This window comes from Takifugu flavidus, chromosome 12, assembly GCF_003711565.1.
Source record: "Takifugu flavidus isolate HTHZ2018 chromosome 12, ASM371156v2, whole genome shotgun sequence".
NCBI lineage: Eukaryota > Metazoa > Chordata > Actinopteri > Tetraodontiformes > Tetraodontidae > Takifugu > Takifugu flavidus.
In genome coordinates this window covers 640,139-666,232 of record NC_079531.1, presented here as the reverse complement: position 1 = coordinate 666,232, position 26,094 = coordinate 640,139, and the positions used below count along the sequence as shown (strand labels likewise).

Sequence of the window (26,094 nt, the reverse complement as noted above, 5' to 3'; positions counted from 1 at the left end):
CGGAGCTGATAATAATATTCAGTCATTGGTGGTTGAGGATTTACAGCTACAGTTTATAACCAGGAAGAGAATTAATAACAGAGGTGTCACAATGCATTGTGGGAAAGAATAAGGCGACATGGGCAGGGATTAACTGGTTACCCCCCCACCCCCCCGAGAATGGCAACACCACATATGTATGATACACCATCAAGAAAACACACCCTGTTCTTTGATCTTGAGAGGGCCTCTGCAGTCAGATGATGGTGTTAAAACCATCACCCGTTTCCATGGCGAACGTGTCACTCGCTGGAGCGGCAGCTTGGCTCCGCCCCTCACCAACGGCGCTGACGCTGGTGGTTGGGTACCTGGAGAACACCTCTGGCCATCGCCGTGGTTGGCAGCTGCATCCTGACATCACGTTTAATTAATGCCTCTAATCTGTGGCCAAATCCAAACCAAACGAGTTGTCAAATCCCTCCGATCGGCAAATTACAGGCGCAGCATGTGGCGTTTTAATTTCCTCCGGCGTCGGGATGAAGGACTAATCCACAGGGCTGAACCTCTGATCTGTGTTTGTCACAGGGAGCTGGAGCTGTCATCTGTGTCTGAGACAACTGAAGGAGAAGGCCTCAGCCTACATCACGCTCACTTAAACTGCCCTCACCTTCCTCCCAAACTGCCCCCCCTGTGCCTCAGCTGCCCGCTCTCCTTCCTCCTCACAGTTGCTCGTTCTCTCCACTCTGTCCCGGCGACCTTTGACACCAGGGAACGCACACCCACCGCAGCGCTCCCACAGTCCAAACCTGTCACCCTTCACGCCACCTTCATGCTTTCAGCCGAGGAATTTATCAGCCAGCAATAAGTTTGCTAGCAAGACCCACACTCCAGCCCAAGGGCACTTCAGCGGAGTCCTCCTCCACAAGAACCCTCCCAACGGTCCCCGAAGAGCCCGAATGGTCTTCAGCTGCAACTCAGTCAAGTAGTGAGTGAAAGTGAATAAGGAAGCTGTGTGTGGAGACCGAGCACGGGACACGAGCGCCCCACGGCCAGACGTGGAGGCGCCGGACACGGGCCGTCCACGTGCTTCGTCCTTCACGTCCACGTCCCACCCAGCCGTGCGCAGCGCTGCAATTTTTGAAGGGAAATGATTTGTACAGAATTGACCCTGATGGACGTTAATGAACCGAAGAAAAGTGGGTTGTCGTCGGGAGCCTGGCGCGTGCACGAGGTCTCCACACCAATCTGAGGGTTTTAGCACTCGGAGAGCGGTGGACTTCAGCTCTCTGGTCAAACTCTGTATTTAAAATGACAGCTGAACTTTTCTCGCCCTTCTCTTCTACTAAACACTGACCGTGACGCCAGTGTGAGGCTGAAGTGCTCCCGGTGCTCCTGTGTTTATTACCTGTGTGTTAAGAATGTAGGATTAATGTGTGGGCAGGTCCTGTCTGGTCCATGCACACCTAAAAACTTTGTTGTTTTTAATGATTCATTTTTTAATTTATTTTTTCATTGGCATGTTGGTATTTTTGATTGGTTTTAAAGACTTTTGATTGAAACTAAAAAGGAAGCACACTTAATCCGCAATAATGCGTTTGTGATATGAACTCTGGCCAAACTGTTTTCCTCCCTGCGAGTGACTGTGTGTCTGCCTGTGTGACGTTACCTGAGCACTGCAGCAGATGTAGCCAGCTTCCTGCAGAATGGCGCTAATGTGCTATCGACCAGCGGCACAAACACGTGCCAGGCTCTCTGCACCCAACCAAAAAAACCATAAACTGGCATATAAACCACAACAAATTTACCTTTTATACAGTCGAACCTGTTATTGAGGTTTTATCCCTGTTTATTCCATCTGTGCAGAGTCCAGCCAAGTTGGGTTAATATCAGTGTCAATAGCAGCTAGCGTTTGCTAACGAGTTGGGAGAAAACATAACTGACAGCTAACATTTGAGATTAGCCCGCTGGTGGCGGCCCCTTGATCCGCTATCTGGCTAAAGAAAACGCATCCAATCAGTCGGAATAACTCTTCAAAATACTGTGTTTCAAGAATGTCAATCAATCAATCAAGCAGCATGTCCTGCAAAACCTATGACTACTTATTTTGGGGTTTTTTTTTAGAGTAAAACACTGAGAGGAGAAGTTGTTTCTTCTATCTGCGACTCAGCACATTTAACAGATTTGAAGCATCTGAAGACCAAGAGTAAAATACTGAGGCTGGGCAGGATTATTTAAACCAGCCAATGTGCATTTTATGTAAGTTTGCACTGAATTAAATGTTTCTTTATGTCTCTTTTTGATCGCAAAATGCCCATTGTGTTACCTTTAACCAGTGTAACTGGCCTTGTGAAGGTAAGCTGGACAGGTGTGTTGTGGGCTAGCTGGAGCGCTAACGTAGGAGGGTGTTTCTGACGTCAGCGACAGGAAGGCATCCATCCTTTGATCCATGAGCTTTAAGCTTGGAGACAATGGCTGTAAATATTGGACTTACAACAATTTTCCATTCCATAGAATATTTGCTATTCTTGTGTAGATACCAAGGTGTAACACAGGTCTGGAGGGTCCCCCGTCCATGTCGCGTCCTTCAGAGGAGACCGAAGAGATCAGGTGGCGGCTGAGAATGTATCGTCCCCCTTCGCCATCTGATTGAGAAAGTTTGGGTACAAATACTGTGCTGCGCCTCAAGTCTGTGTAAATCCATTGGTGCATGAATGACGCCCAGATCCCCCCCCCCGCCCCCACCCTCGTTTTGCTTTGCTCGATTCTTTTAAATAACAAGAGACGATATTTAAATTATGTCGGGTTTTCTAATTTCTACCATATTTTGCACAGTGTGGCTGCCTTTGCTGCCAAAATGTGTTTACGCCGCTCTCTCTCTCTCTCTCGCTCTCTTTCTGTGTGTGAGCGTGCGTGTGCATGTGCGTGCACGGTACCTTCGCCTGGAAGGTCAGAAAGCCACCTGGGCCTGGGTGGGAGCACGGTGGCGTCGGTACAGGCGACATCACGAGCCGCCAAAACCGGCCCAAAGGTGCGTTTTCATTTCTGTGAAGCAGCTTTGGGACCTGAGGTTGAGACGTGAGCGAGGGGAAGCGGCGAGTGGCGATGGCGATGGCGGCCGGAGAGCCCTCATACCGGGACCCCCCAGTGGCGGCTGGCGGGCCGCTCTGGGGGGGTCCCACTGGGGGGGTCCCGGCCATTGTGGCGGGTTGTGAGAGGGAGATTTCACTTGAACTTGAGCCTTTTCTGTGTACAGGCAAACCAACATGGCGGCGATGGTGGCAGGTTTGGGAGTGTGTGTGTGTGTGTGTGTGTGTGTGTGTGTGTGTGTGTGTGTGTGTGGGTGTGTGCGTGTGTGTGTGTGTGGGGGGGGGGGGGGGGGTGTCTTTCTTGTAAATTGTGATTCTGTGGTCTTGCTGCACTTTTTCTTTTCCATTCTCCCAGAAGTGCGAATTGTGTGAGAGTCTCTTGCACTTTTTATTGTTTCCATTTCTTTTAAATTGTGTTGCTCCTCTAAGCAACCGAGACGTGAGTCTTTTTACCGGGAGAGTGGGACAAAATCTTCCTGGAATTTTTAAAGGGAACGCCAGAAACGTGGAGCCGCAGTTGTTCTCCGTGACTCCGCCCAACTGATCCACTTTCTTTGACTCATTTTTTTTTCCATTGAAAAGATGAAATTAAAAAATGACCTCTATGTTTTTGCTGATAGTTGTGGACGTGTTTCTTTAGTTTCTGTCCTCTTCTGTATGATCACTGACCATCTGGGGGTAATTATGGCTCCTCGTCCACACACATCCAGCACAAACGCGCCACTTTTATCCGCTTCTCGTTACATTAACAACAGTTTTTAAAAAGACAAAAATTGAATCAGCAAAAAAAAAATCTGTTTTTTCCTCTTTTTAACTCATTCAAACATATTCGACAGTTATTAGAAGCACAGGAAGGGAAAAAGCTGAATTTTATCAGGAGGAATTCTGGCGGCAGCTGTGTGCTGGAAACACACTTTGCTATTCAGGGCAGGTAGAGTTTTGCTATTTGTGATGTGTTCCTGGGTCTGAGACATTCATCATATCTGCTGCGTTGGCCAGACCTGGCTGAGCAATAGCAGCAGGGTGAAGTCGAGCTGATCAACAATTCCCCCCCCCCCCCCCCCCCACACCTTCTCCCGTTCAGGGGGAGGAATTCTGAAACAGAGGCGCCTTTGGACCTTTCTGGGGAGGCGATTCTGCAGCTTTTCTGACCAAAACAGTCACCAAAAACTCATCCATCCGTTCGCTGGCTGAGCTCCAACCCTACCCAAAATCCTGCACTACACCCCAACCCCCTACCATCCTGCAGACACAAAAACCCACACTGCCTGGATTGTGACACATGCACACACACACACGTGCGCTTGCACACACACAGCCGAGAGCCCACATCTTCTTACAAGCTTCATTAGACTCCCTTTAAAACCTCTGAGGATGTTATGTGTGTTTGTTTTTTTACAAACCCAGTTGAATAATAGTATATATATATGTGTGTGTGTGTGCGTGTGTGTGTGTGTGTGCATGTGTGTTACAGTGAGAGAGAGACTTCCCAGCCAATTACCACGTCTCCCAGACAGACTGATACTGCCTAGGCTCTTGCCAGCCAATCACGGAGAGGGCTGCTCACAGCCGGGCCATAGGTGGTTGCTATGGCAACCGGCGGGCCTGTTTGCATGGTGGCTGATGGAAGAGTGATGGATTACAGTAATGGGATGGAGAGAGTAAAGAAGAAAGGTATAGGAGAGGGTTAGGATGGGAGGAAGAGAGAAAGAGAAAAAACAAAAACGGGGGGAAGATGGACACCGGGAGGGAGGAAGGGAGGGGAGGGAGGAAGGAAGGGAGAGGGGAGGGAGGAGGGAGGAGGAAGGGAAGAGGGAGGAGGAAGGGAGGGAGGAAGGGAGGGAATGAGGGAGGGAGGAAGGAAGGGAGGGAGGGAAGTGGGAGGGGAGAGGGGAGGGAGGAGGAGGAGAGGGGAGGGAGGGAGGGAGGGGGTGGGAGGGAGGGAGGGAGGGAGGAAGAGAGAAAGAGAAAAAAAAAAAAAGGGGGGAGAGGAAAGGGAGGGAGGAAGGAGGGAGGGAGGAGGGAGAGAGGGAGGGAGGGAGGAAGGAAGGAAGAAGGAGGAGAGGAGGAGGAAGGGAGGGAATGAGGGAGGGAGGAAAGGAAGAGGAGGGAGGAGTTAGGGAGAGAGGGAGGGAGGAGGGAGGAAGGGAGAGGGGAGGGAGGGAGGGAGGGAGGGAGGTGGAGGGAGGGAGGGAGGGAGGGAGGAAGGAAGGGAGAGAGGGAGGGAGGGAGGAGGGAAGGAATGAGGGAGGAGGAAGGGAGGGAGGGAGGGAGGGAGGGAGGAAGGAGGGAGGGAGGGAGGTAGGGAGGGGAGGGAGGGAGGAAGGGAGAGGGGAGGGGAGGGAGGGAGGGAGGTGGGAGGGAGGGAGGGAGGGAGGAAGGAGGGAGAGAGGGGGAGGGAGGGAGGAAGGGAGGGAATGAGGGAGGAGGAAGGGAGGGAGGAAGGGAGGGGAAGGGAATGAGGGAGGGAGAAGGAAGGGAGGGAGGGAGTTAGGGAGAGAGGGAAGGAGGAGAGGAAGGGAGAGGGGAGGGAGGGAGGGAGGGAGGGAGGGAGGGAGGGAGGAGGGAGGGAGGGAGGGAATGAGGGAGGGAGGAAGGAAGGGAGGGAGGGAGGGAGAGAGGATGGAGGGGAGGGAGGGAATGAGCAAAACTCATACATAAAGATATTGAAAATGTATGAATGCATCTGAAATGAAGCGATTTACAAAGATGAAGACAGAGAATGGAGGAAATGATAAAGAGAGAGTGGGGGAGGAGAGAAGGGGTAGAACATATTGGGAAATAGGGTGGATGGAGGGAGGGAGGAGGGGAGGGGGGGGGAGTGGTGCTCGGTGCGGTGTGATTGAATTCCTCTCTTTGCCTGCTCTGTCTGGGCTGAGATTGTCTGTCGAGCCATCTGTCCTTGGAGCAGACAGACAGGTAGACGCATGCAGACACGTCTCACCTCTCACCAGTCAGGAGGTGTTTGAGGAGCTCCGCCTCCACACACACCTGGAAAATGCATCCTCCCCCAAGTCAGAGGGCGTCACAGCCTCATTTAGACTTCCTCTTTTGTTCATCGCGCTTTTTTCCTTAAATATCAGACCTTTTGTTGCCAATTGTCACCTAAAATTAAAATTTGTTCAGTTGGTGCCTGAACAACAAAGACTCGTGGCGTGTGCGTGCACGTTTGCTGTGGAGCTGGGGATGATGGGATGTTTGAGTCAAGGATAAACGTGTGCACGCAGAACCAAAGCCTGTGCTTGTTCTCTGTAACAAGTTCAAGTCAATGAAGCATTCAGTCCAAAACATGTCAGTGACACTTGACTTTAAAGAACTCCAGGAACGGGCCAAACTTCGGGGGCTTTGATGTCCTTTGAAGCTGTTTTCAAAGACAAAAACTGTCAGTGGCGGGATGAGTTGGGAGAACTAACACTGCCCCCAAGCGGCGATGCTGCGCAACTGCAGTTATTTTGGGGAACTGCAGGTCTGAGGAGAAACAGAAGTTCACTTATTTAGAGATGGAAAAGGAGCACAAGGCACCAATCCTGAGAGGAGAAAAGGTGTTTTCCCTTTACTGCTGGATCCTCTGCTACCACTTTAATTTGCATTATAGCGTAAAAACGTGCTGGTTGCGTCGAATCCTGTGAGGTTTATTTACATATAATAGACAACTTACTTTAGCTTTTTTGTTAAACCACTGCAGAGTGTGTTTTGTTAGTTGTGTACTCTGATATTTCCACGCTCGCAGTGAAAGGCAGCGCAGGAATGGGAAAAGACAAAGCTGGTTAAATAAAACTGGTTTCAACCAGCCCCTCTGGCTGTAATACAGTCAAACAAAAAGGGTTCAGAACCCTCAGGAAAGAGAACATTTACCAAATATAGATTACTTTATCATCATCACTTATTTGGCCATTTGTCCAGATATAAAACTGCTAAAAAAATCTTTATTCTTTTATATTAATCTAGAAAAGGTTATTAGAGTAGGAAGGAGGCTACTAACATATATGAGCTGTGTGAAACCCCACATCTGCTGACTTATATTGGTGTTATCTCCAGTGAGCAGCTGCAGGGGGTCGTGCACGTTTCCAACAGGCTGGTAAAGGAGTGAACTTGCATTGACCGATTAAACGGCCACAGCAACCTCATGTCACCTCAGAGTTTACATTTAAAATAAAGCTGAATGCTTTAGAGTATTTCTGCGCCAGTTCTGTCATTAAAACGATGATTTCGTGTGTAATCTACATTTACAGTACATAGATGCATTCTGGTATTCCTAAAAGCCTCGTGCACGTCATCTTCAGCCCTTCTCACAGGGAGCGGGAGGAGCTCCGACACAGCAGGAGGGGAGAGGAGGTGAAAGGCGGCGAGAAGTCACATTTGGGTTTCAGCCCGGGGCAGCAGACAGGTCCGCAGGTGAGTGTGAATAAGTGCTTTATTTCACACATTTCCACCAACAAACGTGTTCAATTTCAACCGATTTCAAGTCGTAAGATTCTGATTTCTTTGGATGTCGTTGGGTTCGCCTGCTCCCGTTTTCCAGCCCGTTTTCCCAGGTATTCCCACGTGTTTAGTGTCTCTATTCTCAGCGGTCCAGCATGCGCAGCGTGGTGGCCTGGTGCCCTCTGCTCTTCCTCCTCGCTGCTCGTGCAGATGTTGTGGAGCGTTTTGAGGTTCGTTTGAACATCTCAGAACGTCACATCTGGCTCTGCACACATCTACTGAAGAGCACCTGGGATTTGTTTTTCCCAGGATCAGCCAGAATGCCTGAAACATTTCTACGAAGAGAAGGTGCCAGAGTGGGGGAGTTCTACCCCCGGTGCTGCCCGTCTCTGCCAGCGCTTCGATAACAGGTGCAGGCGCCAGTGGTGACGATGCCAGAATCTTTGGAAATGCCTTATTCAAGACTTCCGACTGCAGTTAAATGCCAACTCTCTGCACCAGGTTCCATTTTGCCACTCTCTTCGACACCAACCGCCGAATTGCCGTCTACTCTGCCTATTTTTTCCAGCCAAGCAATGGAGGTGGTCGAGAGAAACGGTGGTTTGTGGAGCCTCAGGTCGGTGTGGCCACCTACCATCAGGACCTTCTGTAGAACTCCCACTTTTTCTGTACAGTTTGGATTCCAGGTAAACTCTGAGGAATGTTGCTGTGACTACAGTTGGTGAACATGTCCTGGCAAGCAGGGATGAAGGATGGCTACTGGCTCGGGAAGGACCACCCAGGGGTCTACCTGGGGGAGAGGCAGGCTCTCAATGAGGACTACACTCACTCTGGATTCGACCGTGGTCACCTGAACCCTAATGGACACCATCCAGGTACCAGAGAATGAGACATTTCCCAGGCTAGAACCTGTGCAGCTGTAGGGCTCAGTAGTAGTGAGGGGGCTTCCCTCATAATCACCCGTGGACCATGATGGAACCCACCGGCTTGTTACTCAAAGTGAGATCTCATTTGGATCTGTCAGAACCCTGGGACAGGATCTTTTCATAGGTTTTATCTCAGACGTCTTTTGAATTTAAATATCAGTTTAAACAATTGTGAGCATTGGTTCGAGACTCATCTTTGAGCATTTTAGTACCTTGAATCGGACTTTTCTGAACGAATTTAACATTCTTTTAAGTCTTCTCTGCTCCCCCTCGATCAGAATCTGTGGAGTGACGTTCAGCATGTTACAGTCGCACCTCGCTCAGGAATAACAGCATCAGTCAAATGCGCAGCTTTAACGTGCAGGAACAGTTAGAGAACATCTGTAACATCTCTGAAGGGCGCGACGCCACTGCAGCTTTGGAGTGTGCAATAGTAAAGTCCTATTGATGGGTGTATGACGTGTGTATGACGTATGTTGGACGTCAAACAGTCGAGGCTCCGATGTCCATCTCCTTTTGCGTCATCAGGAATTTTCGTATATGATGATATTTAATATCCCACTAACGATACAGGCGTTTAACCAGAGCTCACGTGACATTTGGGGTAGTTCCGGGTTAAGGGGTACTTACTTCTTTTTGGCTTCCCCTCTAACAGTTCCAAGTCGCAACGCCACTTTCACCCTGACAAACGTGGTTCCTCAGAACCCCAAACTCAACCAGAACGCTTGGAGGATCCACGAGTCCGAAATGACGGAACTTTTCCGGGACAGGTGTTCCAAAGCGTTTGTCCTGGTGGGTGCGGTTCCATCCTCGGACCGCTGGATCGTCAAAAACAACGTGCGCCGCGTCAACATCCCGGACTACATCTGGAACGCTTATTGCTGCGTGGACAACAACGGCAGGCCCATCCAGAGTGGTGCCGGTGCGGCCAGGAACACCGAGCAGAACTGGGTAGAGCAGCTGTCACTGGATGAGCTGGGAGAGCTCCTGCAGCAGTTCTCCGACCAGCCGGTGGGGGCGCTGTTTCACAACAACTGCAGAGCCTAAACGCAGACGAATACTGGAAAAATAATAAATGGGGAAGTTCTACTGATGCAGAGGCTTCAGTGGCTTTATTGAATGGATCATGCATAATTCAGTGCAGTGAGCTGTCCTCACACCCACTTTAGAATCCTGAAGGTCAACAGAATGTCTAAACCTAATTATTGTCTGAAAACCTAAAAACAAAGCCAAGAATAAAACGTGCCATTCATTTTATAAGCATTAATGTAATGGTTTTATTGAATAAACTCCTCGCTATGCACCAAATCCATTATTTACTCATACTCAGTCACATACAAAAGAAACCTGATCCGTCTTAGAGAGGTTTGATTCGGCGCCAAAGTCCAGTCGTCTTAGTGACTGGAAGTTTGCAGAGTGTGGCCAGTAATCCCATCAGCCCTCCGAAAACTGCCGGAAGAGCCTCTCTGTCGTGCTGTCTTTGAATTGTGGGACGAAGTGGATCTGGAGAATCTCTGAGAATCCTTCCGAGAGAGCAGGAGCCACAAAATGTTTTCTGCCCAAAGACAGGGAGGAAAGATGTGAATTAACCTGCAACAAGGAGGCCACATACCCACAAACCTGTAAAATAACGAGGTTTGATGCAGCAGCACAGGTGAAAAGAAAGGAATTCTTACTTATAGCTGTGAAAAACGATGTCGTTGACTTTGGCATGTTTGGCATCAGATGGAACCATCTCACGAAACTAATAAAGGAGGCACATGCCGTCGTTAGCAGCAATTAAAGAGACAGAGAGAAGCTGTCAAGTGGTTGGCTGGAGTCATACTCTGTTGTTGTGCTTGGCTTGTTCCAGAGAAGCCGAGAACTGGAAGCAGCGACACGGCACTCCTGCAGCCTTCGCCACGTCTACATAGCTGAGGAACAGACAAAGCACCTGTGTTCACACGCCATGTTTGAGGCACCCGCATGGCGCAGGTGTGTCAAGCTAACATTCTTAAAAATGTACTTCATTTTATAACACGGTCTCTGCATTTCTGTACCTCCGTCGTGCCAAATAGAGGCGGTACAGAGGTTTTTCCAAGAAACCAGCGCGTTTGATCCCAAAGATATGGTGCAACATTCATGTTAAAGTGTCTGACAGTGCAGAAACCCCAGTACCCCCCCCAATGACCCCCTACTATAGGAAGCGTGACAACATGGTCGGTATACCGCCGTCGAGACTCTGGGTCTGGGTTGGTGTTGTCCACGGCAACACTGCGGCCGTCTTTGAGCGCACGCTGACATGCAGACACGCAGCTTTGCCAAGACCCAAGCGTGTCCTGATGAGAAGAGGAGACAAAAGAAAGGACATCACCGTTGAATTAGGGCGTCATACGAGGCGAAATGAGCTCATGACACTAATTATCTTCACGCCTTGAGAGAAAATGACTATTTGGTGCACAAGAAGCAAAACATGACGCTGAATTACTGAAGGAATCTCACACAATAACTGGGAAAAGCTGCGTTTGCAGATATAACGAGTCATTATCAGTAAATCATACATGTATCAGTTATACATATATCACATATCAGTTACTTGACTCCACATATTCGTTCCTAAAATCTAACCGATGGCTCCACTTTGCTTTACAGCCGTCACGTTCTTTGTTCCAGAAGCTAACCTGTTCTCCAGAGGCGTGTAAGGTTAGAAATATCTATAGTTCCTGGCTCTATAGATCTCAGACAGCCTTCTGTTAGGGAGTCGGGCGCACTCACTCACGGAACGTTAAATGCTGCAGCCAAAAGACAAAATCCTGTGCCAAACAGCTTCCCTCAACTCACCCTGTTGACGTACACGTAGCCTTTTGGAATGATGTGGGTGTGGAAAAACGTTGACTTTCCTGCTGTGGAGAAGCAGAGCGTTACCTAGTGAAGTGGAGGCGAGAGCGGAACTCCAAAAACAACCAGCACTTCTTTCTTACATGCTGGGAAACCCACAGCAACAATAACTTCTGTCTGGCTGGAGGTGAGAGAGGCAGACGGTGGGTCGTACAGACGCCCAGAGGAGTCCAGCTTCCTCTAGATCAGCACAGAAAAAGAGAGAAGCACATGGAGAAAAACAACCCAACCTGTTTCCATCAGCCTTTATTCATGCTCCTGTCACCACCTGCGTCTGCTTGCATTTTTGTCTGTCTCAAACCCTGAAACACTGACAGCAGAGCAACAGAAAAGAAGGCGCCTACATGACTGAACGCACCATCCAGTCCTCCTCGATGTCCTAAAGCTCAATTACCATCACGATCTTAGTGGTGCAATCTGGCTTTAAACACGGACAACCTGCTAACCAGTTAACTAGTATCAGTTTAAAAAAGCCACGGCCCTTTGGCCTTTTTGCCACGTCGGGGTTTTGGCTTCCAAAAAGAGCAGAATTGTCCTGACAGCAGATGGGTGGAACTGGGTCCCACTGGTTTTTGCTGGTTCTGACCGATGGCACTGATGCACATCTTCCTATTCCGTGTTTCCAATCCTCAACGCTGCCCGTTCACTTCTGCAGGTCTTCACACCTTCCTGATGCAGAACCTGGTGTCTCAGTGTTGCTAAAGTTTGTGAGGCTAAACTATTTTCCACAGTATTTAGACATTACACAATGTGTATGAATGTGTTAGAGGGTACTCACAGGGTCAAAAGAAGGAAGGTTATAGGGGGCGCTCTTCCAGCCCAGGAAGAACTCCTCGGGCGTATGGAACCGTAAACCAATGTTCAGCGCAAACTACAACAACAAAAAGGGAACAAAAGATTCCTGATGCAATCAGATTCCGATGAAACCACATTCTCAAATGCTGGAGGCAATATCTCTGATGACTTTGCATAAACATCTCAGAACAGGTAAACATGAGACGGAAGGCCTGAGGGAGGGGGGCGGTGGAGCAGCAGGTATAAATCAGAGGACTCACCAGCCTGTCACTACAGGAGAAATCCTTCTTCCTGCCTGGAGCCCACTTCTCTGGCCGACCTGCAGCATCTTCACAGAGAGGTACCTTTAAAACCTTTGTCCTACGTTCTACTTCAGGCCGTCTGGCAAAGCTACTGGGCATTTCAAGCACTTTATTATAACAATAATCGTCAAAAGGCAGAAAGTTAGTCAGTCATAGTGCATGAAAAGAGATATAAAAACATACTGAACAACATCAGGTACCATTGAACTTAAACATGTTGCTCTGTAAATATTAGAGTGTTATATCTGATATATTAAAACATTGTAACATTGTTTACATAATTAAAAAGCCCACATATGTCCTCACAGGTATTTGGGATATGTTAAAAAAGGATCTGACCCGTTGATACTCTGAAGCATCTACAAAATGCTAAACTGTAATAAATATGAAATATGTACAAATAAAAGCTGCAACTTCTTTATAAACCTTACAGATTAATAATCCCACGGTCATAGGACAGTTCAGGTTCAAGCTGAATTAACATTTTTATATTGTGATCAAGTCGAGGCAGGAAAATAACTGACAGCTTGTCAGTCGCACCCTGCAGAACTGACAGCACCTGATCCAAGGAACAGATGGGAATCACTATTTTAAAACCACCTTACTTAGAAAATAACTCACCTCCAACATAAAAACTTCTGGCCAGATCAACAGTCACGTCATCATTGGCCTGAATGGGGGAAACAACAATAAGCTTAAACTAGTAAAGATGATCCACCTGAGGCGACTGTAGCACGGAGGAATACCAAAAACACCCTGATTATGATAGACAGCTTTCTCAGTAATTACCTTGTCGCACAAGTAATGAAACATTCCCATCACTGGTTTTCTATAGAGACCAGGACCACTGGCCACGAACACCTGAGACACAACAGAGACGGACACATTAGGCAATAGTGAGGAGAAAAGGCTCCGAGTCGGGCTTGGGTGCCACCAACCTGCACAGCAAGCTGCAGCGTGGCCAGGACGTCCTCCACTTTAGACTTGAAGACTTCTGGTCTCAGCTTTCCTTTAGCGATCCCCATTTGATTAGTAAAGAATGCAACCTGCAGAAAAAGAGCGAGGATAGTCGAAAATATGCACTGATGAATTAAAAAGAGCCCAAAACAACAATGGTGTTTCTTTCATTATTGCAGTTTGAAGCTATTAAATTGAACTCCTCCCCACCTTGTATCCATTTTGAAGCAAGCTAGCAAGTCTTGGCTTAATCTCTGGGTACAGGATCCTTTTAATCAAACATAGAAATGAAAGGAAATATTGAAATGTGTCCCATGTAGGCAACTGGATGAGTGAATTTAAACATGTAGATGTAGACAAGCCAAGACCACGGCGTACTTCCAATCATTTGGAGCGGTAGGGAAGACTTTGCCAGACTTGGTGGTGATAATGCAGCCGTCTATATCAAACCCAGCAATCTGAACAGGAAGAGGGTGGAGGAGAAAGTGAGGATAAGTTGCACACAATATTAAGCCGTCTCTAATTCTGATAGCGAGCTGACGTGAACATTTTAACGTTCGACAACCCTCTTCTATTCTCTGGCGTCAGTAAATGCTGTGCAGCTGAGGTCACCTTGTCACTCCCTTTAACACCTGCAGCAGTGTAAAGTAACAGGTTGCCAATCTGTTGCCAGCTGCTCTTTAGGCAGCCTGTCGGTTCTGAGCACGAAGAGCTGCCGTCTTTGCTTTGGCGTGTGAACTTCTCTGCCATCTCCTGAAGGTGCTTGAGCTTCTCCTCTGCTCGTCTCTCCTCCTCGTCTCCTTCCTCTTCCTCTTCATCCTCACTCTTTCTTTGGCGTTTAACCTCAGCATCCTCTTTTTCAGGACTAAGTTTTCTTTTTGATGACTAAAAAAAAATTAAGGCAACAGAGTTTCAGGAGAAAATGCAATAATACAATCAGACCAAATGATACACACTTTGGTTCTGTGCCAATTTACCTTCATGGGAGAGGTAGAAAAGAAATCCTTGATACTGCGCTTGGGATTTGCACTCACTTGTGTCTCTTTGCTTCCCCCTTGTGTCTTATCTTTAGCTTTTTCTCCTTTCTTTACAGTGCTGGTAGCTGTTCTATTTGAATTCAAATCAAAGCACAGCTTAAATGGGTGGTTTTGGTTGACAAGGTAGAGAGTACCTCCGTCAGTGAGAGTCCCTGACAGGCCCTGGCCAAGCGGTACTCCATCCAGGAAAGTAGGATTTGGTCCCAACTAAAGAAGACAAATTAGCAATCACAGACATTGTTATACAGAGGGCACAGAGTTTAAAGGACAGAGGCAATGTGGGTGGAACAGCAATGCCATCAATCTTCAGACATTCACAGCCGATGTTTGAAAAGTGTGGCGTCACAGACAAGAACTGATCTACCTGTTTCTGGTCAATGAGCCAAATGATGTGTGTCTGTTCATACCTGCGTAACAACAACGTCCTGGTCTGCATAGCAAGCTACCACTTTCACTGAAAGACAGAAAAAGATTGACTATTTTCAAAATAAACACCCTTATTTCGATGATTACCATCTTGTACCATAAGTAGCATGCCTTTGACCAAATTACTCATTTCACTATGGCTTGCATGATGGAAAAAAATTCCCGATTTCACAATTAATTGGGCCACATTTCTTTACCCTGGTTCCGAGAACATTTCTTGTCAGTGACTCTGGTGTCCGGACTTCGGCCGAGAACCACAGGACGTCCATCCTCAAGAGAGATCCGAGCTCCGGTCTGGCTGACGAGCGTGCACGACATCTGGGAGCCTTTATTGCGTCGTATCGTGTCGAATGTAAAGTTTAGATGTATGAATGAACATAAACGCAGAGATGAAATTACCGTGACAAAGTCTAAAGCGTACAAATTCTTCGATTCGATAAAACCTTTCGGTGTCAGTAGAAAGAAACCACCACTTTAACTAAACATCGCGGTCCGTCCCAATAAAAGGCTCGACAGGCAACACATAACTCTGCTCACATTTGTTCCGGTCCGGTTTTGCAAATATGGACATCCATTGAGTGGAACTTAAGCATCATGAAGTTGATTTTATCGAATTATTTTATGATGATATGCTTGTAATTATAGATACTTTTTAGTGTAATACGGGCAATCTTTTATTTTTGTTTTTTCCTCTCAATGTATCAAAGTGTGACATATCTAAACACAACTATTTAATGTTTTCTAATTACCCCTTTCAGATTTAACAACTCTACCAACTTTAACCATGTCCACCAAACCTACCCAAGATTTCGAAGAGGCTTACAAGCGTTTGGTCAAAGGCTTGACTCAGCTGGACGTCAAAGATTACTATGTTCCTAGTGAGCTGGCTCTGGTTGGTGATGCCTTCCCTTTGGCAATCAACAGCCAAGGCCAAGTCCTAATGGCTGCCTCCACCTATGGCCTTGGAAGGATAGTGGTCCTGGGTCATGAGGCCTGCTTGTCCGAATTTCCCAGTCTGGTAGTGAATGCGGTGAATTGGCTTAGAGGAGATGGATCTGCCAACTTGTCTGTTGCAGTCCACCAAAATATTAAAGCGGCTGCTGACCAGCTCTGCCAATACAAGTTTACTGTGAAAGTTGTCGGGGGGTTTAGGAGTGATCTGGGGGTTGGTGTTTATGTGACAGATGCCTACAGCGTAGCAGCAGATCAGAAATCCCTGGTGACATTCATGAAGTCCGGAGGAGGAATCTTGATTGGGGGGCAGGCCTGGCATTGGTCTTCTAAAAACCCTGGGGTGGAGCCGTTGCTTAATTTTGATGGGAACAAGGTGTCTGGAGTAGCAGGGATCTACTTCACTGAGAAATTCAGTGAAATGGAAGCTCTGTCCATCTCCCCAGAGGTCCCATACTCCTGGATGTCTCTGAAGTGAGTGTATCACACATCTGAAGCCTTTAATCTGAAAATCTCTCACTTTGCTGAAAAGTATCGCCTGCAGTTTTCCTTTTATCAGTGTCAATTCTTTTTTAAGATTTCTGTTGATCTAAACTGGTTGATATGTTCTCAGCGTCTGTTGAATTTGATCTCGTACAGACCGTCCAGGGACTTCAACGATGACCTGAATTTCCTGCTCAAAGGGGTTACAGAGCTTGATGTTGGTTCACCATCAACATTTTCTGAGATTCTTCCTCACGGCTCACTGGCCTTTCCCATCGGAACCACCGCGGAAGGACGGCCATTTCTGGCAGGAGCCTACTACGGCCTGGGAAGAGTCCTCGTTATTTCTCACGAAGGATGTCTTAGCAATCAGGTACAGTTAATATTCGAAATTACATGAAATAGTTATTAGGTTGTAGACAGTCACTTCCACACAATCATATTTTATTGGGAAATACCGTAAACATCAGCAGTTTTTTATATATTTGATGTGATTCTATTAATGTGATTTACAAACTGCTGCCTTCCTGCTTTTAATCAAAGAACCTGTCCACCTTCTGGAGCAACGCCATCCGCTGGCTGGATCAAGGCCGGAACGGAGTCGTAGGTGTTGTGGAAAAACGCGCAGTCCCAGTTCTCAGCAAGTCAGGGTTTACGTGTGAGTACACAGACTTCCGAAAAGACCTGAGTGTTTATATGGGAATGGCATCCAGTGATGCTCATGCAAAGGAGATCCAAGACTTTGTTGCTGAGGGAGGAGGCCTAGTGATTGGTGGACATGCCTGGTACTGGTCGTACGGCGGAGGAAATGTAATGACAGAATTTCCAGGTATGACAATGCGAGTTCATTTTGGGAATCAAATTTGCCACAATCCATAGGCTCAAACTTCTTTTGGGGAAACGTCTTTCCAGGAAACAAGATCCTGAACAAAATGGGCCTGAGTCTGCTTGGAGATACGATTGATGGGGGCATTTACAAGGTCCCTGAATCCAGCCAAGCCACTGTGGACAACTACCATTTCCGCCACATGTTATCCCAGTTTGCTGGTCACGTCTTGGAGGAAAAGGCACTCAGCCAGAGCCAGACAGAGTCTTTTCAAAAGCTGAGCAGCGACTGCGCCAAGTTCTTGCAAATGAGAGCTTATGGCTGCTCGTCCTACATGCAGGTTCTGCTCGCGCTCTATGACCTCATCGTGAAGGCAGGCGTGCCGCAGGTAAGTCGCCGAGCTAAAACAGCCCAGCGATAGGCTGTCGTTCAGAACGGTGACTGTAGTCATTGTGGTTGCAGGTGTCTGAAAGCAGCCCGGTGAAGAGTCCCAAAGACCGCGTCCTTCTGTTCATGGGCTCAGAAATGTACAAGGCCTTCCCTGATCCTGATGTTCTCCTGCCCCACCTCATCAAGGACATCCCAACCTTACCAGTGGTCAACAGCCAGAGAATCAAGATTAATGTGGACACAGCAGGTGAGACGACGGCATTCCAGCACAGCCGCTGCCCAGTACATTTGCTTTTCCATTGTGAATTGGAACCTGTGGTGCTGTTGTTATTTGTCTTAGGAGGCTTTGAGTGGATCAGTACCGGTCTCTACCTCTCACCTGGTATGAAGACAAATCTGACCCTACCAGCAGCAATTGTCAACAAGGGATGGAAGGTACCAGACTGTTAAACTAGTCCAGCTGTGGCTGGAGAAGACCACTAACCTTCATGTCTCCTTAGATCCAGATCGGCTGTCAAACAGACTATCTCAGTCACCAGCAGCTGATTAGAGCCCCGTCTGTCCATTTAAGAGTTCCCATCACCTCAGAAAAGATGCAGGTGCAGAACCTGTGGGGCGGTCTCATCTACCTGTTGGCCCCATCCCAAACCAGAGTGACAGGGGTCGAGATGGTCGTCCAGCAGGCTGTGCTCGCACCATATTATAAATCTGGTGAGTCTGGGATTGCACTGAAGCTGTGAGATATTTCTGAGGTTCTACACAGGACAAACCCCCGTTTTTATGGTTAGAATTCAAGCATTCATTGTTTCCTTTTTAGGTGTGACCACAGCTGACGACTGGTCACGGCGGCGTGCGGCTCCATCCCCCTGGGCAGAGTTGGAGTTTGACAACATCATCCTGACCGTGCCATCAAAAGCTGTCCGTGACCTCGAGCAGGTCGATGAGCTGGCACAAGTCTGGAATAACATAATGAAGACCGTCGCTGAGCTCGCCACAACACCGCTCAAATTTCCTCGCAAGGAACGCATCGTGATTGATGTGCAGATTTCTTATGGTAAGCGTGTCAGGGTTCGATCGAACAAGAGCCAGTTAACGTAGATCATTTCCCACCACCCACATGGAAGCACAAAAGTCTTCATCCCACGTCTGTTGGACAAACAGGGTGGATGCATGCCGGCTATCCCATCATGGGACAGACTGCCACCGCCTACCTCATCACCAACACCACGAAGATTGCTGGGGGCCAGATGTGGGGTCCCATTCATGAACTGGGACACAACCAACAGAGGAGCTGCTGGGAATTCCCACCACACACCACTGAGTGTACTTGCAACCTGTGGTCAGTGTACGTGCACGAGGAACTGCTGGGAATTGAGAGAACAAAGGTATCAGGCTGTTCTTGAGGTCTACTGGGATTTTCAGTTGTTCCGAGTGTTACTGTCTCATGCTGTGTGGTGCAGGCTCATTCAAACCTGACTTCAGAGAGGAGAAAAGCTCGGATGAAGAAATTCGTTGCAGACGGCAGGAAGCTGAGCGACTGGAGTGTCTGGACAGCTCTGGAGACTTACCTGCAGGTGAGACACCTGCCTGATCTCCCTCCCCCTGATCATAAAGCATGAAGATGAACAATGTGGCTTTTCTTCTCCTTCTCTCTTGTAGCTGCAGGAAAAGTTTGGCTGGGAAGCCTTCAAGAAGGTTTTTGCTGGCTACTTTGAGATGAGCAACTTTCCTCACGACAACAAGGGAAAGATGAACCTGTATGCTGAAACCTTCTCCCGTGTTGTGGGAATGAATCTGTCTGGATTCTTCAAGTCCTGGGCTTGGCCCATCGAGGAGATCACTGAGGAGGATCTCTCTCATTTGCCCCCCTGGACCGACCACCCCATGGCCCAGTACAACTGAGGATCAGCCTCCTGATGATCAATCAGCCTCCTGATGATCAACAGTGCAGAGCTTTGATCTTGTAACTTCTTTTAACCATTTAGCCTTTATGGGTTTGGGGTTGATCCTTGGGTTTTTCTGATATTCCACCTCTTTGTTTGCTTCCTCCCCCAGTTGAGCAGCGGGTGTAAAAGGTCTCTGTTGCCTTAACTTAGTCACGGGAGACTTTTAATCTAATCCAGTTTTATGAACTCATTTTGTTGGTTTTATTCCCTGGTTATGACAGATGAAGTCGGTTGGATCAGAGCCAAGTACGAAACCCCCAAAACAGCCCGAGGTTCTTCAACTTTTCACCCTCAATTATGAGGACGAGAGGGGGGGGTTTCAAAAGTGCAAAAGTTTTGATGATTTAATTGACATATAATCTAATTGAGATTTGTCAGCTCATCATCTAACCTCATAAAAATTCTATCATAAAGTTGGGTTTTGCTTTCCCTGGTGGTGAGGACCTAGAAATAATGCAATAATAGGTGCTTATTAGGGTGATAATTATATTAGACAACACTTGTGCGGCTTCAGGGTGAAATATAATCTTTGGTGGATGTCTTAAATGTCTTAATCCCCATGTAGTCTGCTGCCTTACCTGATATCATTACAATCCTATTTGTCTTTTCTCTTAATCAAGACAAGGCTAATAAAAATAATTAACTCCTTATCACTTTTTGAGTCATTTGTGCTTGATTGAGGGGAGTAATCTGAGCCTGCGTGGAGTCTGTTGCTCCCTTATTAGAATGATTTTATTAGAACCAGCGATGTAATTCTGCTTCATTTCAGGTGTGTTGTTGCTGTTGCTGTTGTTGTTGTTGTTGCTGCTGTTGTTGTTGTTGAGGGACTAACCTGGTGGTCATCACTGGTACTCGCCCAGTAGAACCACAGCGCCCTCTGGTGTCAGAGAAATGTACCAAACTGGTCCGAAAAAACATCGGAACGAAAGTGAAACTGAGGCTGAAGAACGTCGTTAAAGTCTTTAGGTCAGGTTAGACGGTCCTTTGTGTTCCTGAGACACATTAGACTCCTTATCAGGGTGGGAATATCAGTGGGTTTGGATCAGGATCAACTCCGACACAGAATCCGGAGAAACTGGACTGGGTTTCTTCTCTTGAAGACGTTTCGCCTTCTATCCAGAAGGCTTCTTCAGTTCTGAAATCGCTGGGGAGAGAGCTTGAAAATATATAGCCCCTGTGGACCATTTGCATGCTAATGATCTGGGTGGTCACCTGAGAGTCGTTAGCAGGGTCGTTCGTCGGGTCGTTCACCTAGTTTCTGTTGAGGTGTCTCCCCTTTGTCTGCTGGATCACATGGTGATGAGTCACTGGGTCTCCTGGAATGGTGTGAATGTTTGTTTTGCTGTTGGAAGGAGTGGAGGACTGCATTGTATGTGGGTGACAGGAAGTGCCTCAGGCCACCACCTCTGTGTAAGGATGGTTTTTCCAATTTAACATGGATAGCTTCCTTGACCCCCCTTTTAAACCAGCGGTCTTCTCTGGCCAGTATCCTTACTTGGCTGTCCTCAAAGGAGTGCCCACTCTCCTTTAGGTGTAGGTGGACTGCTGAGTCCTGACCTGAAGAGGTGGCGCGTCTGTGTTGTGCCATTCTTCTGTGGAGAGGTTGTTTGGTTTCCCCAATGTACAGTTCCTTGCATTTCTCCTGGCACTGTACAGCATAAACAACATTACTTTGTTTGGGTCTTGGTGTCTTGTCCTTCAGGTGTACTAACCTCTGTCTGAGAGTGTTGCTGGGTTTGAAATGAACCGGTATGTCGTGTTTCTGGAGGATCCTCCTAAACTTCTCCGAGACTCCAGACAGGTAGGGGATGGAAACGCTGCGGCGTTTGTTTCTCTCCTCCTCTCATTTGCTGAGGTCTCGCTTTCTTGAGGTCCTGGTGAGGTCCTGGTGAAGGCCCCAGTCAAAGGGTCTTAGTAGTTCTTAGTATCATCATAGGTTGTTTTGTCATCCACCTTTTCAGACCCTCCATCCATTTCATCATGACCACCCAGCCAACACAGAACCTCCATGAAGAGTCTTACGCACGTCTCATGAGAGGCGTGAAAGAACTGGACCTCTGTGGTCCCAGTGCTCCCAGTGACCTGGTCCTCATCAGACCACGCCTTTCCTCTGGCGATGAACAGCCAAGGCCAGGTTATTATGGCTGCTTCTCTGTATGGCCGTGGAAGGATCGTGGTCCTTGGTCATGAGGGTTACCTCACTGCCTTTCCTGACCTGGTGGAAAATGCCGTGACCTGGAATTGTTGATTTTACATTAAATCGTGTGCATATTGAACATTCTCTGCATCATTCGTGGTTTCCCGCAGTGTGTCAGGCCGTGGGCCTCTTCCAGAGCGGCATCTACCAGACCGGGGGGAGAACAGGTCTGCCATCTGGGCCCCGCCAAATTCCTTCAACTTTCACAGCCCCCCTTTCCTTCCAAACTGTTTTTTCATGTGGAGAAGCTTCTTCTTGATCACAACTAAGTCTTTCCCTGTCGTATCTTGGAAGAATTTCATGCACTGTTTTCTCTGCCAACAACAAATTGTAACTTGGTTTATAACCTGCTGCCTTCTTTGCTGCCTGATCTGCCGCCTCATTACCTTTTCCCTCTAAAGAGTTCTCCTTGCTGTGACCTTTGCACTTTACGACTGCGACCTCTGCGGTTCCATGAGTGCCTGTGTCAGTTGCCTCATCTCTGCCTCATGTTATAGGAGATCCTGATGCTGTTAAAACCTGCCCGCAACCATTGACAAAGTTCTAAGTGTATTGCTCCCACTACATATGCTGAATCTGTATAGATGGTCACTCTCTTTCCCTTTGATATTTCTAACGCTCTAATAACTGCCTTCAATTCTGCAAGTTGTGCTGACTCTTTACCTGTTAGGTTTCCTGTTTCCACTTCCTCAAAATCTTCTTCCAATTTTCTAACTATTGCATAGGCAGCTTTCAGCCCCTCTTGTGGGTGTCTGAAACAACAGCCGTCTGTGAATAGTATTTCATCTGGATCCTTTAACGGCTCCGTCTTAAGATCTACTCTAATTTTTTCATCTTTCTTCACTTTCTCCTCACATCTGTGTGGTTCACCCTCTCCCATACCATCTGCCATATTTATCCCTTCATGTGTGTATGTTATGTGTGGTGCAGTTAAAATCTTGTCCATCCTGGTCTGTCTAAGTGAGGTCATGGTGAATGCTGCTGAGCTGACCAGTGATACCACACTATGTGTTGTAAGAACTGTCAGAGTGTAACTAAATGTGCTGTTTTTTGTAAAAGTTTTGCTACCCCTGCTACCTGCCTTACACACGGTGGCTGCCTGTTTTCAATGGGGTCCAGTATTATCCTTGCATACATTAATACTTTCCTTTCACCCCCTTTTTTCTGAAAGAGAACACCATTTACTGTATGTTCTCCTTCAGAAACATCCAAAAAGAAAGTATCTTTATATTCCGGAATGGCAAAACATGCAGATGTCGTGAGTGCCTGTTTAAGAGCAATGAACGCTTTCTCTCCCTCAGTTGTCCATGTTAGCCGGGCTGTCAAATCACGCATTCCCTGTTCATTCACCATTGCACGTAGGAGCGTAGTCTTTTCTGAATATGCAGGAATAAAATGTCTACTATAGCTCGCGAGACCCAGAAATGACAACATTTCTTTACAGTCTCTCATACCACTCATTCTGTTCAGCAAAGTCGACCTGTGCAGCCGCACCTTCAGGCCCAACACACAAACACGGTGATGTAATCATCCAGAAATTTCCCTGTAACTTTTCTCTAAACGCATCCTGATACACCTCATTGTTCTCAAGGTCGTAAAATAGGGTGACATGATAGGGATCAACTGGCGGGGCAAAAGGACTTAGCATCGACAACCAGGGACTCCAGCTCTGAAACAATGCCACAACACCGACACCAGGTGAGGTCTCTGGCTCAAGTTCTCCCCAATAAATGTCCGCCCCCACCCCCTGTTCTGGAGAGAGTGTCGGAATCATCAGCATTTGTCCCTTCACACCTTGGTGTGAAATACAGCAGTTCAGTTTCAGTCCATTAGGAAATTGCACCAAAAGACCTTTATCTCCACACAGAATAGCTGCTCCTGTCCTCACAGGAGATCTCGCCCCACAGGTTGATAGGGCCATGTGTGTGAAATCAAAAAAGGGTGCAACACAGTCTGTCTGGCAACACGATTCACTAATGGCACCGAAAACGGCAGTCTCTCCGGTCTCCCTGAGAGCCCCACAAGCTCGATGGTGTCAGATAAAATCAGCTCCGGTGATAAATTCCATGAGATGGTGGAACACTGCCTGGTACCTCGGGTAGTTGTGATATGGACAGTCCCTTTGCCAATGACCATACCCTTTGCAGGCGTGACACTGATCTTGGCCTAAGTACCCGCCTATCAAGCCGTAACCCTGCCCGCCACGTCTCCCACACATGCCTCCCCTTGGACTGACCCAATACGGGTTTATCGGAGCAAAATCTTGCTGCGGACCTAACGGATCTGGCTGCACCTGCCGAGAAAAACGCTGAACCATCTGTTTCTCTTCCTTGTGTTTATCATTTAGCTTTTTCCGTGCTTCATCTAACTGCATTTCTAGGAGCTGTTCCTGCGCTGTCATCACCCCCTCTTTCTTTCCCTGTTGTTTAGAACCAGGATGGCACCCTGTGGCACACATCCATTCCTCTTTACACCTTGCAAGGAATCCATGTGCCGACTCACTTTCCTCCCACTTAAATCTTAAATTCTGCATTGCTCCTGGAGATACTGGAAATATCTGTCTCATAGCTTCACCAACCCTGGTTGCACATGGGCCAAAACGTGCAGCATTAGGTCTGTCTTTAATGCCTGCTGCTACCTCAACTTTATCCAAATCCCAGAGAGACACCTGTCTCCCTAAAATTCCTCTAAAGTCTCCCATTGCCAACTGCATGCTCTGTGTTAAACTGAAAAGGGTAGACCTCCACTTGCCGCCTCCCTCTGCGGGTGGGGGCATCTTATCCACCAAACAATTAGTGTCTGTGATAGCAAATGGAACATATACTGGTTCCTGTCCTCCTCTTTTCTGTATCAGAGGGGCCTGTAGCTGCGGCATTCCTGAAACGGGCCCCTTACTCCTTGTGTGTATTCCTGTTTGACCCGCCTCCTCATTATTTATGGTCCCTGTCAGTGGTACGCCTCTATACTCACACTCACTCTCTTCCCATGATTCTAATTCATATAATTCTGTCTGAGCTTCAACAGGCTCCTGAACCTCCAATTCTCCAATAAATGTAGCCAGAATTTTGAAGGTATCTGTCTTATTCTCGCTCTCCTCTTTATCACTGCCATAAATCAATCTTGCCTTCTCCTCCCTGTGCTCAGCCCTGGCAAATCCTCCTGAGGGATCAGCTCTTTTCACTTGTTTTGTTTGATTGCTAAGTGTTTTAAAGACATGTAATGCAGATTTTGGCTGTCCTGTTTTTTAAATATAGTTTGTTGGGAGATTTTAGGGCGAACCACCTGAGCTTCTTCTCTAAATTCAATTTTTCCTAAGTTATCTTCAACCTCTTCCTGTCCCTGTTTGATCCTGCTAACCTGTCTCCGAAGTTCACCCACTGTCTCACGTAACTCCTGCATTTCTTCATTTCTGTCCACATCTAACTGACCACTGTTAATAGTCAAAACTGGCAATTGATATGGGGGTGGGGAAGAGGTAGTAGGTAATGATGGGTAAAGAGTGGTGTTAAGTGTCAATGTCTGGTTTGGATCTTCTAATGAAGGCTTCTCTACATTAGGCACTCGTGTGACCCCCCTAGATCTGCAATAGTGCACTGCTGCACCTGCCACAGCCACAACATGTATCCTTCGACGCTTATCTTCTAACTCCTTACCCTGTTTTTGCCATGATTTTCCTGCTATAAAACCTAATTTTGGATTATCAAGATGATCTTGTAATCTAGTGTGAATTTCTGACTCCCACTTACACAATGCTTCAGCTAAATTAACCTTCACCTCTGGAGGGGGAAGTATCTTTTGCTTCTGAGCTTCCTTCCACAACTTTTTTATTGCATCCAATTCTCTTTCCCTGTCCTGTTCTTTCATGCCACTCACCACCTGATCAAGAGTCCACTTCCACTGTTCTTCCACAGACGGGGATAGGGAGAACATTCTCCCTGATCCCAACACGTTTTGCCATTTTCTAGTTCCATCTTTAACTATGCTCCCAAGTGAGATTGAATGTGAATGACTCCAACGGTCAACTCAATGCCTCAGTGAAACAAGCTTCTAGATCAAACGTCTTTGATCCGGTTCCACTCTGGGGGTTAATTCCCAAGGACAAAGAGCCTTTTAATTCACGTTCACTCTGGCACTTTTCCAACCCACACAAAAACACAAATCTCGGGCGTCGGGAGTGTCCGTCCCGTCAACTGCGCTCCGAGTCCCAACCCAAATCTTTTTCATATACAGTGCTGTGTATATGCAATACAGCACTGTACTAGCTCCGGTTTACTCTAACCGTACTTACGGACTCGAACCGTACTTATTTACGGACTCGAACCGCACTTACTAACGGACTCGAACCGTACTTATTTACGGACTCGAACCGCACTTACTAACGGACTCGAACCGTTATTTACGGACTCTAACCGCCCTTACTAACGGACTCGAACCGTTCTTATTTACGGATACTAACCGCACTTACTAACGAACTCGAACCGTACTTATTTACGG

General features: G+C 47.4%; 4 protein-coding genes and 1 long non-coding RNA gene across 6 annotated transcripts in view; 4 read left to right on the top strand and 1 right to left on the bottom strand.

The window, feature by feature from the left end:
* Positions 1-3,684, top strand: part of dpf1 (double PHD fingers 1) — a 30,038-nt gene extending 26,354 nt beyond the window's left edge. Inside the window, exon 13 of the mRNA XM_057049490.1 lies at positions 565-3,684. Within this exon, the coding sequence (XP_056905470.1) occupies positions 565-635 (71 nt within the window). The 3' untranslated portion in view covers positions 636-3,684. The remainder of the gene's footprint in view (positions 1-564) is intronic.
* A 3,631-nt stretch (positions 3,685-7,315) lies between these two features.
* si:dkey-243k1.3 (endonuclease domain-containing 1 protein-like) lies at positions 7,316-9,507 on the top strand. Its single transcript, XM_057049242.1, has 6 exons — positions 7,316-7,460; positions 7,588-7,717; positions 7,797-7,897; positions 7,989-8,103; positions 8,206-8,362; positions 9,069-9,507. Exons 2-6 carry the CDS (start codon positions 7,643-7,645, stop codon positions 9,458-9,460), a joined length of 840 nt encoding a protein of 279 aa, XP_056905222.1. The 5' UTR covers positions 7,316-7,460; positions 7,588-7,642; the 3' UTR covers positions 9,461-9,507.
* pnkp (polynucleotide kinase 3'-phosphatase) lies at positions 9,507-15,323 on the bottom strand. Of its 2 annotated transcripts, XM_057049240.1 has the most exons (18): positions 15,229-15,247; positions 15,005-15,133; positions 14,789-14,835; positions 14,322-14,588; positions 13,957-14,229; positions 13,723-13,802; positions 13,555-13,612; positions 13,326-13,433; positions 13,177-13,248; positions 13,009-13,057; positions 12,346-12,413; positions 12,069-12,161; positions 11,374-11,470; positions 11,234-11,295; positions 10,622-10,731; positions 10,239-10,326; positions 10,090-10,157; positions 9,507-9,968 (listed from the first exon to the last, which is right to left on the bottom strand). In XM_057049240.1, the coding sequence occupies exons 2-18, from the start codon at positions 15,123-15,125 to the stop codon at positions 9,848-9,850; spliced, it is 1,782 nt and encodes a 593-aa protein (XP_056905220.1). In that variant the 5' UTR covers positions 15,126-15,133; positions 15,229-15,247; the 3' UTR covers positions 9,507-9,847. The 2 variants fall into 2 exon arrangements, with proteins under 2 accessions (XP_056905220.1, XP_056905219.1); XM_057049239.1 differs by having other exon boundaries at positions 15,005-15,323.
* The window catches only part of LOC130534737 (TRPM8 channel-associated factor homolog), a 29,993-nt gene continuing 16,228 nt past the window's right edge, over positions 12,330-26,094 (top strand). Inside the window, exons 1-6 of the mRNA XM_057049238.1 lie at positions 12,330-12,425; positions 15,566-16,232; positions 16,398-16,614; positions 16,785-17,070; positions 17,154-17,455; positions 17,530-17,704. Of these exons, the coding sequence (XP_056905218.1) occupies positions 15,592-16,232; positions 16,398-16,614; positions 16,785-17,070; positions 17,154-17,455; positions 17,530-17,704 (1,621 nt within the window). The 5' untranslated portion in view covers positions 12,330-12,425; positions 15,566-15,591. The remainder of the gene's footprint in view (positions 12,426-15,565; positions 16,233-16,397; positions 16,615-16,784; positions 17,071-17,153; positions 17,456-17,529; positions 17,705-26,094) is intronic.
* On the top strand, positions 20,331-25,304 carry LOC130534740 (uncharacterized). Its single transcript, XR_008952959.1, has 2 exons — positions 20,331-21,537; positions 25,158-25,304. It is a non-coding gene; the product is annotated as an uncharacterized LOC130534740 (long non-coding RNA).

What these genes read in the sequence shown, in the direction of transcription:
- si:dkey-243k1.3 (XM_057049242.1), top strand. Translation starts at nt 7,643, where the DNA reads ATGCGCAGCGTGGTGGCCTGGTGCCCTCTGCTCTTCCTCCTCGCTGCT. An exon ending in ATGTTGTGGAGCGTTTTGAG is followed by an intron (nt 7,718 to 7,796) that starts GTTCGTTTGAAC and finishes TGTTTTTCCCAG; the next exon opens with GATCAGCCAGAATGCCTGAA. An exon ending in TGCCAGCGCTTCGATAACAG is followed by an intron (nt 7,898 to 7,988) that starts GTGCAGGCGCCA and finishes TCTCTGCACCAG; the next exon opens with GTTCCATTTTGCCACTCTCT.
- pnkp (XM_057049239.1), bottom strand. Translation starts at nt 15,125, where the DNA reads ATGTCGTGCACGCTCGTCAGCCAGACCGGAGCTCGGATCTCTCTTGAG. An exon ending in CGCTGCAGCTTGCTGTGCAG is followed by an intron (nt 13,249 to 13,325) that starts GTTGGTGGCACC and finishes GTTGTGTCTCAG; the next exon opens with GTGTTCGTGGCCAGTGGTCC. An exon ending in TCTCCTGTAGTGACAGGCTG is followed by an intron (nt 12,162 to 12,345) that starts GTGAGTCCTCTG and finishes TTGTTGTTGTAG; the next exon opens with TTTGCGCTGAACATTGGTTT.